At 33.1% G+C, this 12217-nt stretch overlaps 1 protein-coding gene across 1 annotated transcript; it reads right to left on the bottom strand.

The window, feature by feature from the left end:
* Positions 1 to 9630: 9630 nt before the first annotated feature.
* LOC115232099 (serine/threonine-protein kinase 38-like) lies at positions 9631 to 10335 on the bottom strand. Its single transcript, XM_036500244.1, has one exon. It carries the CDS (start codon positions 10333 to 10335, stop codon positions 9631 to 9633), a length of 705 nt encoding a protein of 234 aa, XP_036356137.1.
* Positions 10336 to 12217: the final 1882 nt, after the last annotated feature.

The following is a 12217-nucleotide window of genomic DNA, read 5'->3' as shown; positions in this document are numbered from 1 at the left end:
GGAATCTTGACTCCTTTCACAGAAAGCAGCTTCGTGTCTTAAATGGCGTACACTGGCCTTAGAAAATCAAGAACTCATCCCTCACAGGTTCAGGTGTGACATCATAGACGGCTGCTGAAGACTATTCGGGCGCATCTTAAGAATAGACCAAACTGCACCTGCCTACTATGCCATGGAGGAATACTTTCTTTCAGATAGACTCAAATTTCGTGGACGACCGCGAATAACACTGCCGACTGTTTTGCAAAAGGATCTAATTTGCGCAGAGAAAACCCTAAACAAATGCGATGACCTTGACGAACTCTGCAAGCAGGCCCAAAACTGAGGAAGGTGGAAAACGATGACTAATAAGATCGTATCATGTGTGGGAATATGACTTATTCTGTTCATGTTCCTACGGGAAATGCTGCAATAATAATAATGTATTTGATAAAACTGTTTTTTTCTATCAGAGTTGTATGTCATTATTTTCATAGCGGTCCACTTCTGATTAATTTCTTTCATAAAAACATAATTTTCATCAATTCGTTACAATAATTCAAATTTGAATGATCAAATAGTTCATACAGTGCCTGACAAAAAAATTGGATTTGTAATAAATCGACTTTTTTAAAATAAATTATGAGCTTGAAATAATGCCGTTGTATTTGTAGAAAGATATAAAATTATATTTGAATAATTCTCGGCTTTATAGCACTTATTATTATCCAAAAATAAGAATTTTTTGAATTTATCATCTGGTCGTTTATTCCATCTAACCATGTGTTGAAAATATTACTTATCATCTACGCATTTTTTAAACTCATACATATCAGCTCTATCCGAAATATTAAAACTTTTAATGCAATGAGGAAATCTGAATTTCCCAATAAAAGTTTCATTTTTCCCCGATAGAATTTTCATATAAAAGAATTGTAACTCTTTCTTTATTTGGTCTAATTCTATTTCGTTCTGAATTTATACTAAACGCATCTTTTGAGAAAATATCTTAAAGAAAACCAACACTGCCAGTTTCTTTTAGTGCAATTAGTCTAATAAACCCTTAATGACACCCGAGGATTACTTTTCTACACTGATATTAAACTATCTTTCAATCTACCCAATTTTCTCTCAAATATCGGAAAACCGCTTGACATAAATTAAAATAATTTTGGTAAGACAAATCACAGAATCCCGAAATTTTCCTAACCACTAATTTTGTCGGCAGTGAGAATGTGGTACTAAAATCGAAGGTTCTTACGTGGAATAAAGAAGCTAAAAAAGTTATATAATAAAACAAAAAGAAATCAATTATTGAAAGTGAAACAAAGGCGATCTAAAAACGCATCGCGTGAGGACGGTCGCCCCTCTGAAGGAAAAACTCCGCCTTCAAATATCCCATCAGCGACTTGGGGTCATCTCCCTTCTTGATGGCACTGACAACGGAGGCATCCACTTGTTTCTGAATGGCCATCCACTCATTCTTCCACCCTTCTTTCTCAACCTCGTCAGTCATCTACAAATACTCATCCTCAAATACTTTTCTGACTGATCTAAAAAACGAGTCATTCACTTTCTCGGGGAGAGACAGACAACACAAATCGACCTTGGTAGATGTAGCAATCACGTGTGTGGCATTTACTCTCCTTATGGGCACTCCGTTGACTGAGAATGGACCTGTCACACACAGGAATCCAGAGGCCAGTTGACTAATAAACACAACTCTCTTGACAATTATGTTTTTTGATTTACTTTTCCTCGATGGCAGCCTGTCAGCAGAATTAAAATTGTTCCCGGAGTTATTGAACTGCGAAGTTTACGAGTGTGCTGGGAATATGCCTTTTTGTTGGTCTTTTTAGGAAGTTGGGCAACATTTGGATTCCTTCGCCTTCTCTGTTTGGACTAAAATGTCAATTGAAACTACAAACTATTTTAGAGTTGGATGTTAGTACAACGTCCATCACAACAAGTAAAAGTAAATTTTACACGTGGATTAAATGTTGTATAAAATTAATAAAAAATAAATAATTTAAATTATTTCATATAAAAACATTCAAGAAATCAGAAATATTATTAACGGAACTAGTCACCCGCAAAGTTGGTTTTATACTGGAATCACTTACCTGATCCCAAAGAAAGCAACCTCTATTGACCCCAAGGACCTCAGACCGATCACATGTATGCCATGTTTGTACAAACTGGTTACAAAGTGTGTGAATGAAAAAATTGCAATATACAGTACCGCTCAAATGTTTCGGACCACCCTATTTTTCTCAATTTCCAAGTCAATCCTAAATTATTTTTATACGGTTCTTTAGAGAAACTTATTAGATAAGCTTAAATACATTTATTCTATTCTAAAATTTTCTTTAAATATTTTGTTTGGCGCCAATTGAATATAATTGATTTTTGACTCGATCATATGTTCCGGACCAGTTGCAATCATATGTTTCGAACCAGTTAAATCTCTTTAAATTTAAATAATTTTTGATTCAATTAAAAACAAAAGACTAATAAATAGGGCAATTTTTTTCAGGCACTTAAAATTTATTTTTAGGACCTTAAAAATAGGCATTTTAGGACTTTATTTTTAATTTTTAGGACTTTATTCTACATTTTTAGGCACATTTTAATAAGGTATTAAATCAAAAAGTCGTAAAAAATTATTGTTATAGTAAGGTATTAAATAATTTTTGACATTTTCCGCATTGAAACCTCTATCTTTAGTAATTAATTTTTTAAGCATAGAAAATGCTCTTTCAACGGTTGATGATGTACACTGACATTTTCTTATTAGTCCATATTCTTCAGGGGAGATATTACTTTTCTCCATTTCTATAATTGATTCTATGTCATTTTTGTGTAATCTTTTTTGTATGTATTCATTTATTTCTGCATTATCAGACGGAAATTTTAACAAACAAAGATCTGAATGTGCATCATTTATTGTATAACTTGTGGATTCCATTTTTTTCAATATTTGATTAAGTATCTGATAATTTTCATTTATTTCCATTAGACTTTTTCTTAAGGTTGGCGATTCAATTGCTTGTTTTACTTTTTTAACTAATATTCCGTCGTCTTTGAAATTCTCCACAATTTCAGCAATTGATACAAAATTATTTGCATAATAGTATGCTGCTTGCAGCCAACTACCCCATCTAGTTATGATGACGTCGGGCGGATAACCAATTGTAGAAAACATTTTTTTTCTAGTTTTGTTTTTCACTATTGATGTCTTTATAGTCGCAATAAGATTATCAACGTCCGAATAATACGCCTTTACTCTGAGACAGCAATTATGTAACAAATGTGCAACACATGTTACATGGAACATCCTAGGATAAAGCATTTTCAATGTTTTTCCGGCTAAAAATAATTCAACAAACTACCCAAAATCATATACGGGGCTGCATCAGAAAGAAAAAGAAGAAAATTATTGCGTATAATCTCGAATTTTTTAATCTCTTCATCGATAATCTGAAGAATTGTGTTAGCAGTTACAGATTCATATAAAGGTTCACACGAAATTAAATAGGTCTTCTCTGGATAAGCGATATTCCCAATGAGAACAACTACAAACTTCTGTCCATTTACGTCACCCTCGTCAACAACCATAAAAATCTTTTGAGATCTAAAAATTAATCATTTGTTAACCTTAGATCACTTTTATACTTGGATAATTTTTGTTCACTGATTGCAGGAATACAATTGCGACAGGCTGACTGGGAAGGAAGCGAAATATTCAATTTTTCAAACAATCCCTTTAAGCTTGGATTATTGAGCTTATGAAGAGGAATGTTTGCTTCAGAAAAGGCTTTGGCAACTTCCATCGGCATACTCTGAAAGTCTTCCGTTTCGGTTTGACCGTTGAATAGGGAATCTAAGGATTGTTGGAATCCTTCATTGTTATCTAAAAAAAATAATTTTAAATTACTCAAAAGCTTTAGATGTTTTGTAGATTGTCTATGCTGATCAATATAATATTTTTTTGATGCATTGACGTAGATCATACATATTTTACAATATAGACTGCCTTTAATCACTGTGAATTCTTTTACGTAAGTTTCATAGGCTTTTAGAGCTTTAGACTTTATTGTAGAACGTACACGTGGCATTTGAACACAAAAAAGTAATTTATAGCGTGCCTAATTGTTATTTTTAAAATATTTTTTTGTAACATTTAAAAATAATTTATTTTAAAAATTTTTAAGACCTTAAAAAAATTTTTAGGACCTTAAAAAAATTTTTTAGGACCTAACAATTTTTTAAGCATTAAGGCATTTATAACTCGTTGTAGATAAATCTATTTTAATTAAATTATAGCTTAAATTAATTATTTAAATAAATAGACCTTTTGGTGCAAAAAGGCATTTTAGGCAAAAATTGCCCTAGTATTACGCTTTGGATAGAGTGAGTCTTTAACCTTTTTGATTTTTTGAATCCAAATTTTCTACATAGGTGCATGTGTATGCATTTAACAATTTCGTTGTGTCGCCTTGTATAATCGGAATTAAGCATTCTATTGCATCGAGTTGCCAAATGATCGACTGTCTTATTAGAAGATTTGCAATGTGGGCATTTCGAACCAAGTTCGCGGAAGAAAATATTCCTGTCCTGCAGAAGGAAAAACATGGCTTCAGATTTAGGGGAAATATTTCCTTTTACAATCCATTTTGAGGATGTCTGTATATCGAAAGTCTCATTATCGAGTGATTCAAATAATTTTGAATGGAGAGTTTTCTTTTTAATAGCTGATAAGAGGCACTCAATCTGCAGACTCTTTAGTGTCTGTTCAATGTGCTGGGTTGATTCATATTTTATTTGCAAGAATTCTGTGATTGTGGCCATATGTGACTTTCTTTGTTGTTCAGCCCACAGAATTCCTGCACTCCTCAGAGAAGTAAATTGCGCCTTTCCAGACTTGTTTTGAAATCAAGCAACATTTTCTCAGCTTTGAAAGTAATAGATATCAATCCCCTTCCAAACATATTCTCGGTAAGTAAGTCTTTCTTTGCAAGCTGGTTTCATATGCACATTCAAATTCATAAGTATTTTTCTGACTAATTTATCAATTTTCAAATTCACAGGGTTCTAAGTCAGTGAGTCCAATATAGTAATTGCACAGTGATAGAGCATGTTCATTGTGCTTTAAATAAATTGACTGAGTTCAATTTAGTTTCCGATAACTTTTCAATACGGTTTTGCATTTCTTCTTTAATATTTTTGAGTACGTCTTGTTTGAGTACTTTACTACATCTGTTTCTAAAACTCCCAAATATCTGTAGCTGTCCAGACCATCCATCAATTTACCATCATTCTTAATAGGTAACTATTTGTTGCTGATTTATCGAAATTCTTCTCCAGTCCAGATGATTCAAAGTAATAGTTCACATCTTCCATCATCCACGCCAATGTCTCCTCTTCTTTGGACAATAGCTTCAAGTCGTCAATGAATAGGAAGTGATTTGTAGAAAAGGTTAAGGAATTAATGCCACCAGAATTTATCGATATATTTGGATATTTTGAAGATAAAAGTCTACTTAACGGATCCAAAACAAGTACAAATAATTGGGGCGACAGAGAGTCGCCTTGGAGTATACCACTTTCTATATTAACAGTTCCCAGCTGTTTTTTTCCCAATCTCAAAGAGACTTCCAGTTTGGAATAATTGACATAATAAAACTAGTATCCAATTAGGCAGTCCAGATTTTTCGAGGATTTCAACAAGAAAGTCATGACTAACTGAGTCAAATGCTTTCTTGACGTCGATCCATGCACAAAATAATTTATTATCGTGCGCTTTGTTGACGCATTGTTTAAAAGTGCAAGTTCTTTTGCTCCCTGACAATGTCGTTAGTTTCCAAGCGGTACTCAGTTATTCAAGTTGTAAGTGTCGGATACAGTACCGCTCAAATGTTTCGGACCACCCTATTTTTCTCAATTTCCAAGTCAATCCTAAATTATTTTTATACGGTTCTTTAGAGAAACTTATTAGATAAGCTTAAACACATTTATTCTATTTAAAAACTTGGACAGATATTCATGTTTGGCGCAATTTTAAAATTATCGATTTTATACTCGATCATATGTTCCGGACCAGTTTAAAAAAAACCGAAAATTTATTAAACTTATAAAAAGTTAATAATTAATATTTCCTCCGTTGTTCGTTATAACAGCATTTATTCGCTCTGGAAGTGAATTGTATAATTTTTCAATGTACGAATTATCAATCTCGTACCAAATTTTTTGGTCAAATTCCAGAGCTCTGGAAGATCTTTTGGTTCCAGATCATAAAGTTTTTGTTTTAGTACCGACCACATATTTTCAATAATATTCAGTTCGGGTGACTGGCTCGGCCAAGTTTCTAAGATTTTATTTGTTTCCTTTGAAAAAAATTCATTGTCGACATGGACCGATGGGAAGGAGCGCCGTCTTGCTGGAGATACATGGTCTCATCATAAAAATTTTCGAGTCCAACATTTATAATTCTCTGATACTCTGCGGAATCAACATTTTTAATGCATAAGACAATGTTTCTCCATCCATTTGCAGCAATAGCTCCCCAGACCATAATGCTAGGAGAAAATTTTCGTGTTTTTAAACAATATTTTGAGTCAAATCTAGAGTTTGGTGGCCTTCTAACATAATTTTTTGTGTTTGAATGCAAATTTATTTTGCATTCATCACTAAAAATAATTTTACCCCAATCATTTTGGCTCCAAGTTAATTTCTCAATGCACCAATTTTTTCTAGCCTTTTTATGGCATATGGAAAGACTTGGTTTTGGGCATTGCTTTCGCCCATTCAAATTATTTCTTTGTAGGCATCTTTTAATTGTATTTGTGCTTACAATAGAATTTAATTTCATATCAAATTTAATTTGATTTGCCGTTTTTGTGGGGTCTGCTTTCGAAATTCTCACTAATTTGCGTTCAGATCTTGGGGATAACAATCTCGGTCGACCAGATTTGGGTCTGTCGGAATATAGTCCAACGGATGAATATCTGGAAATTGTTCTTTGAACAGCAGTTTTGGATATTTTTAATTTTCGGCAATTTCTCTTTGTGAAGCTCCATCTTTAAAAAAAGTGATGATAGCGACCCGATCAACCAGTGAAACACGCGGCATTTGTTATTTATTAGTCTTTTGTTTTTAATTGAATCAAAAATTATTTAAATTTAAAGAGATTTAACTGGTTCGAAACATATGATTGCAACTGGTCCGGAACATATGATCGAGTCAAAAATCAATTATATTCAATTGGCGCCAAACAAAAATATTTAAAGAAAATTTTAGAATAGAATAAATGTATTTAAGCTTATCTAATAAGTTTCTCTAAAGAACCGTATAAAAATAATTTAGGATTGACTTGGAAATTGAGAAAAAATAGGGTGGTCCGAAACATTTGAGCGGTACTGTATTTGCAATTTTTTCATTCACACACTTTGTAACCAGTTTTGTTACAAACATGCATACATGTGACGGTCTGAGGTCCTTGGGGTCAATAGAGGTGCTTTCTTTGGGATAAGGTAAGTGATTCCAGTATAAAAACCAACTTTGCGGGTGACTAGTTCCGTTAATAATATTTCTGATTTCTTGAATGTTTTTATATGAAATAATTTAAATTATTTATTTTTTATTAATTTTATACAACATTTAATCCACGTGTAAAATTTACTTTTACTTGTTGTGATGGACGTTGTACTAACATCCAACTCTAAAATAGTTTGTAGTTTCAATTGACATTTTAGTCCAAACAGAGAAGGCGAAGGAATCCAAATGTTGCCCAACTTCCTAAAAAGACCAACAAAAAGGCATATTCCCAGCACACTCGTAAACTTCGCAGTTCAATAACTCCGGGAACAATTTTAATTCTGCTGACAGGCTGCCATCGAGGAAAAGTAAATCAAAAAACATAATTGTCAAGAGAGTTGTGTTTATTAGTCAACTGGCCTCTGGATTCCTGTGTGTGACAGGTCCATTCTCAGTCAACGGAGTGCCATAAGGAGAGTAAATGCCACACACGTGATTGCTACATCTACCAAGGTCGATTTGTGTTGTCTGTCTCTCCCCGAGAAAGTGAATGACTCGTTTTTTAGATCAGTCAGAAAAGTATTTGAGGATGAGTATTTGTAGATGACTGACGAGGTTGAGAAAGAAGGGTGGAAGAATGAGTGGATGGCCATTCAGTAATTACTAATTACCAATGATCGTGCTGAATTACGAGTTGACACTACTATCCCTACCGAATCAAAAATTCAATATAACAAGCCGGACATTTTCCTATACGACAAAAAATTAAACTACATATGGCTAATAGAGATTGGAGTTACGTGTGTGGATAATTTAAAAGCAGTTGAAGTTGAAAAACTTCATAAATATGATATCCTGGCAAGTGAATTAGAAATCATTTACAAAGCCAAAGTCAAAATACTTCCGATTGTCATTACCTGGGATGCGATCACCTCCAAGTATTTTAAAATATACATGGATTTGATTGGCATTAAAGACAGTGTTCTGGCGTACATCCAAACGATTGCATTAAAGAAGACGTTGGAAGGAATGTTCGTAGAATATAAACATGGTTTCGAAGACGTAATGACGAAAGCATTGATTCTCAACAAAGATTATGCAGTGTGGAACACTCACCAAAGGGGAGCTAACTCGATGAAGAGGAGACATGATGAGGTGACAGAAAACGAATACTCTGAGGAAGGACAAAATAATAGCAAGAGGATCACGAAAGATGATGGTGCTGTTCAGGGAGGCCCAAGACCAGTAAATTGAAATTTAATTAATCTAACTTTTAATTTATCATTAATTACTTCTATACTATCAAAGATAGTATCAATTCCTAATTCAAGAGATCAGAAATATTATTGGCAGTCAGTTTGTTTACAAAAATGGTTCTTTACAGGAATACAATTCAATAAAAAATCTTTGAAATAAGATTAAAATTGTTTAAAAATGGCGATTAACGTTATTTCAAAGTTCTGAGGCATCATTATTCATATTTTTTAATATTGTGCAGTAATGAATTTTTGCGGTTTTATTAAAAAATCTCTTAAAGGAAAACCCGTGCACAATAATTTCCGAAAATTCCTCCCCATCCTCGGTATTTGGGTTTGTAAACTTGCTTGCATTTCCCTTAAAGTGAGACACGTCTGTTTCATCGACAAGCGGTGGAATATATGGGGGTTTGACCTCCCGTAACTTAGTCCAATTCAGTCCTTGGAAGAATTGATGACATTTAATTTCTTCTGCACCATTCTTTCCTAAACGATTGCTTAAGTCACAGCAAAAATTCAGAATAAGTTTTTTGCAACTGAGACTTAAATTGCAACGTTTGGGAAACGTCAAATATCTATGCCAATGAATAATCTAATATTAGCAATAAAAATACTTTCAAGTGAGTTTCGAATTCTTCATCTGCGTAAAACGGTGGTCTGCCAACGACCATTTCATACAAAATAATCCCAACACTCCACCAGTCGCAACAATTAGTATAAGCTACAATTTGTGGATTAATATTTACTTGGCCCAGTCAGGATTTCAGGAGCAATGTAGTTGAGAGTTCCAACAAGAGAGTTTGCCTCACTTAGACTGCTTTTACGGCTGTTTAGTCTGGATAACAAATCTTTGAATTTATTATATTTTTTTCCTAAAATGTGATTTAAATGTACCTTCAGTGTGATTCTGTTTATCCTCACCCGGCTGACCTCCAGTACTGAGTCCAAAATCACACAGTTTGATATGTCCGTCTGCTGAAATGAGAATATTGTCTGGTTTGATGTCTCGGTGGCAGAACTTGAGAGAATGGACATATTCTATCGCCACGACGAGCTCAGAAATATAAAATCTTGCCCAATGTTCGCTGAAAACGCCTTTTTGTATTAGCAAAGTCATTAGATCTCCTCCAGGTAAATATTCCAATATGAAATAGAGAGATTTTTTGTCCTGGAATGAGTAATAAAGCTTGACGATCCACACACTGTCGGCTTCTGAAAGGATATCTCGTTCGGCTTTGATGTTACGAATTTGTTTTTTTGTCAGGGTTTTCTTTTTTGATATTATTTTCATTGCATAAATATTTCTGGTATCCTTTTTCCTCACAAGGAAGACATTTCCGTAACCGCCATTTCCCAGCATGAAAACAAACTCGAACATAGAAATTGTCATTTTAGACTTCTGAAATAAATTAGCAACATCAACCCAAAGTCGGACAAAATTTGATTCCATTTCCTGGAACAAATTCATAATCATTTTCTTTTTTTCTTGAGAATATCCGGTTTTATTCATATGTGCTTCCAAACGCCTCCTGCGCTCGTTTTTTTGACGTGCACATTTAATCATGTTTAAAATGTAATGTTCTTTATATTGTTTGGTTATTTCATTTTCACAAATCTAATTTTACAACTTATAAAATGCCTTTATCTCTGAATCTCTAACCTTGACAGTCGCAAAATGTTCGTTTTTGTTATTTGTGTGCTGGATAACAAAATTATCTGTCGATGACACGAATTTTGGATAAATTTCTCCATTTTTTGAGCATTTATTCAATAAATTGATTTGGGACTGATTAGGATTGTTCATTTTATCACTTAGAAGGTACGATAAAATTAATAATATATTTTGAACATGCGATAAAGTTATTTAACCATGGAATTTAGAAATGCTAAAAAACCACAATTATAATTTTATAAAAATTCCCCAATATACTTAATAATGTCACTTTTAAGAAAATTCTGTGTATTAATTTTAATCCAAAAACGGGTAAGACAATTTGTTTATAGCCTTTTTTAATCTTATCTATGAATTTTCAATTATGGCACGTTATTACTTAAAAAACACTTTGTGGTTTTTAAGATATATTACATTATAAATAATTTTTCAACAATCTTGAATTTCTTATTTTGCATATTCAAATTAATATTTCTTTTCCCTAAGTAGAGTCTCTGGTCTGACACATCACTTGTGTGAACTCTCTTTCCCCCAGAACATCAGAGTATCAAAAGTCATCAAGCCCCATCAGAACACACTATTGAGAATGGCCAGTGAGATCCATCAAAAACGTGTCCTGATATTTATTAAATAGTAAGGAATTTGTGAATCATTTTTTTGTTAATCATGATAAATGCAAAAAATACGATGCTGATTCAAAACCGTAAAAGCTGTAATAATTTTGCAGTTTATTGACAAAATACTTGAAAACAAGTGCAAAAATCCAATTGTCAAATTTCTACTTGAACAAATTAATTGTTGATTTCATATAACCAAATTATTCTTATTGATTTCTGCCAAAGTTTATCATGAGAATCAGGTAAAAAAACTAAATTGATATCATCAGTGTTATTAAGAGAAACGACTTGAATCTTCATATTATTATAGGCCTTATTTTATCCAAACCGAAACAATTCGCGCATAATAATGAAGAAAAGTGATCTTTCGACAACTTTATTCCATGCCTTGATTTAGTGCACACATTTTTAAAAGGAATTGTCTTGTAAAAACACCGGTTTCACCTGCATTATAAACATTGTCCAATCCATATTGTTCAATTTTTTAACTGATTGTATCACACAATAGATTTTCCATCATGATTTACCAAGTAACTATCTTTATGAGTTTTTTTAACTTGAGACCATTTTGTAGTTTAAACTTTTCTAGTCACCTACGACTTTAAATTCTGGACTATTTTTTCCGAATTTAAAAAGTTTTCCAATTAATGCCCTGGAGCCGCGGGAAAGGAGACTGACTCGTTCCTCAACGAGGTCAGACAGTCCATTGGAAGGAGGCTCAAGGACCCGAGAGAGGGCCTCTGGTTCCGCCAGCGCATCGGTCTGGCCATTTTTCGCGGCAACGCACACTGCGTCTTTGCCGCTGGGACTTAACGCTTTTCTTCTATCTCTTTGTTTTTCAATAATTAATTATTTATACCATATTAACGTCAAATCTGATAGAATTTCTCCACTAAGTCCCATCAAGCAATTCATGTTATCATCACTTCATCAATTCATTTAATTTGAATTTTGGAATTCTCGTTATCTTTAATTTTTTGATATCAGTCGTATTTAAAAGTTCCGATGAAAATTTTAATTAATTTAACTTACAATTAGATAAAAAATAATTTTCATAGTGAAAAGCGGATTCGAGAAATTTCACTGTACTCTCTTGGTTGCTCAGTTTCTAAAATTATTCTTTCTCTTTTACTTCGGTTTCTAACAAGGATAGAAAT

The sequence above is a fragment of the Octopus sinensis genome, unplaced genomic scaffold (assembly GCF_006345805.1).
Source record: "Octopus sinensis unplaced genomic scaffold, ASM634580v1 Contig19321, whole genome shotgun sequence".
Classification (NCBI taxonomy): Eukaryota; Metazoa; Mollusca; class Cephalopoda; order Octopoda; family Octopodidae; genus Octopus; species Octopus sinensis.
This window is presented reverse-complemented; position numbering and strand designations above follow the sequence as displayed.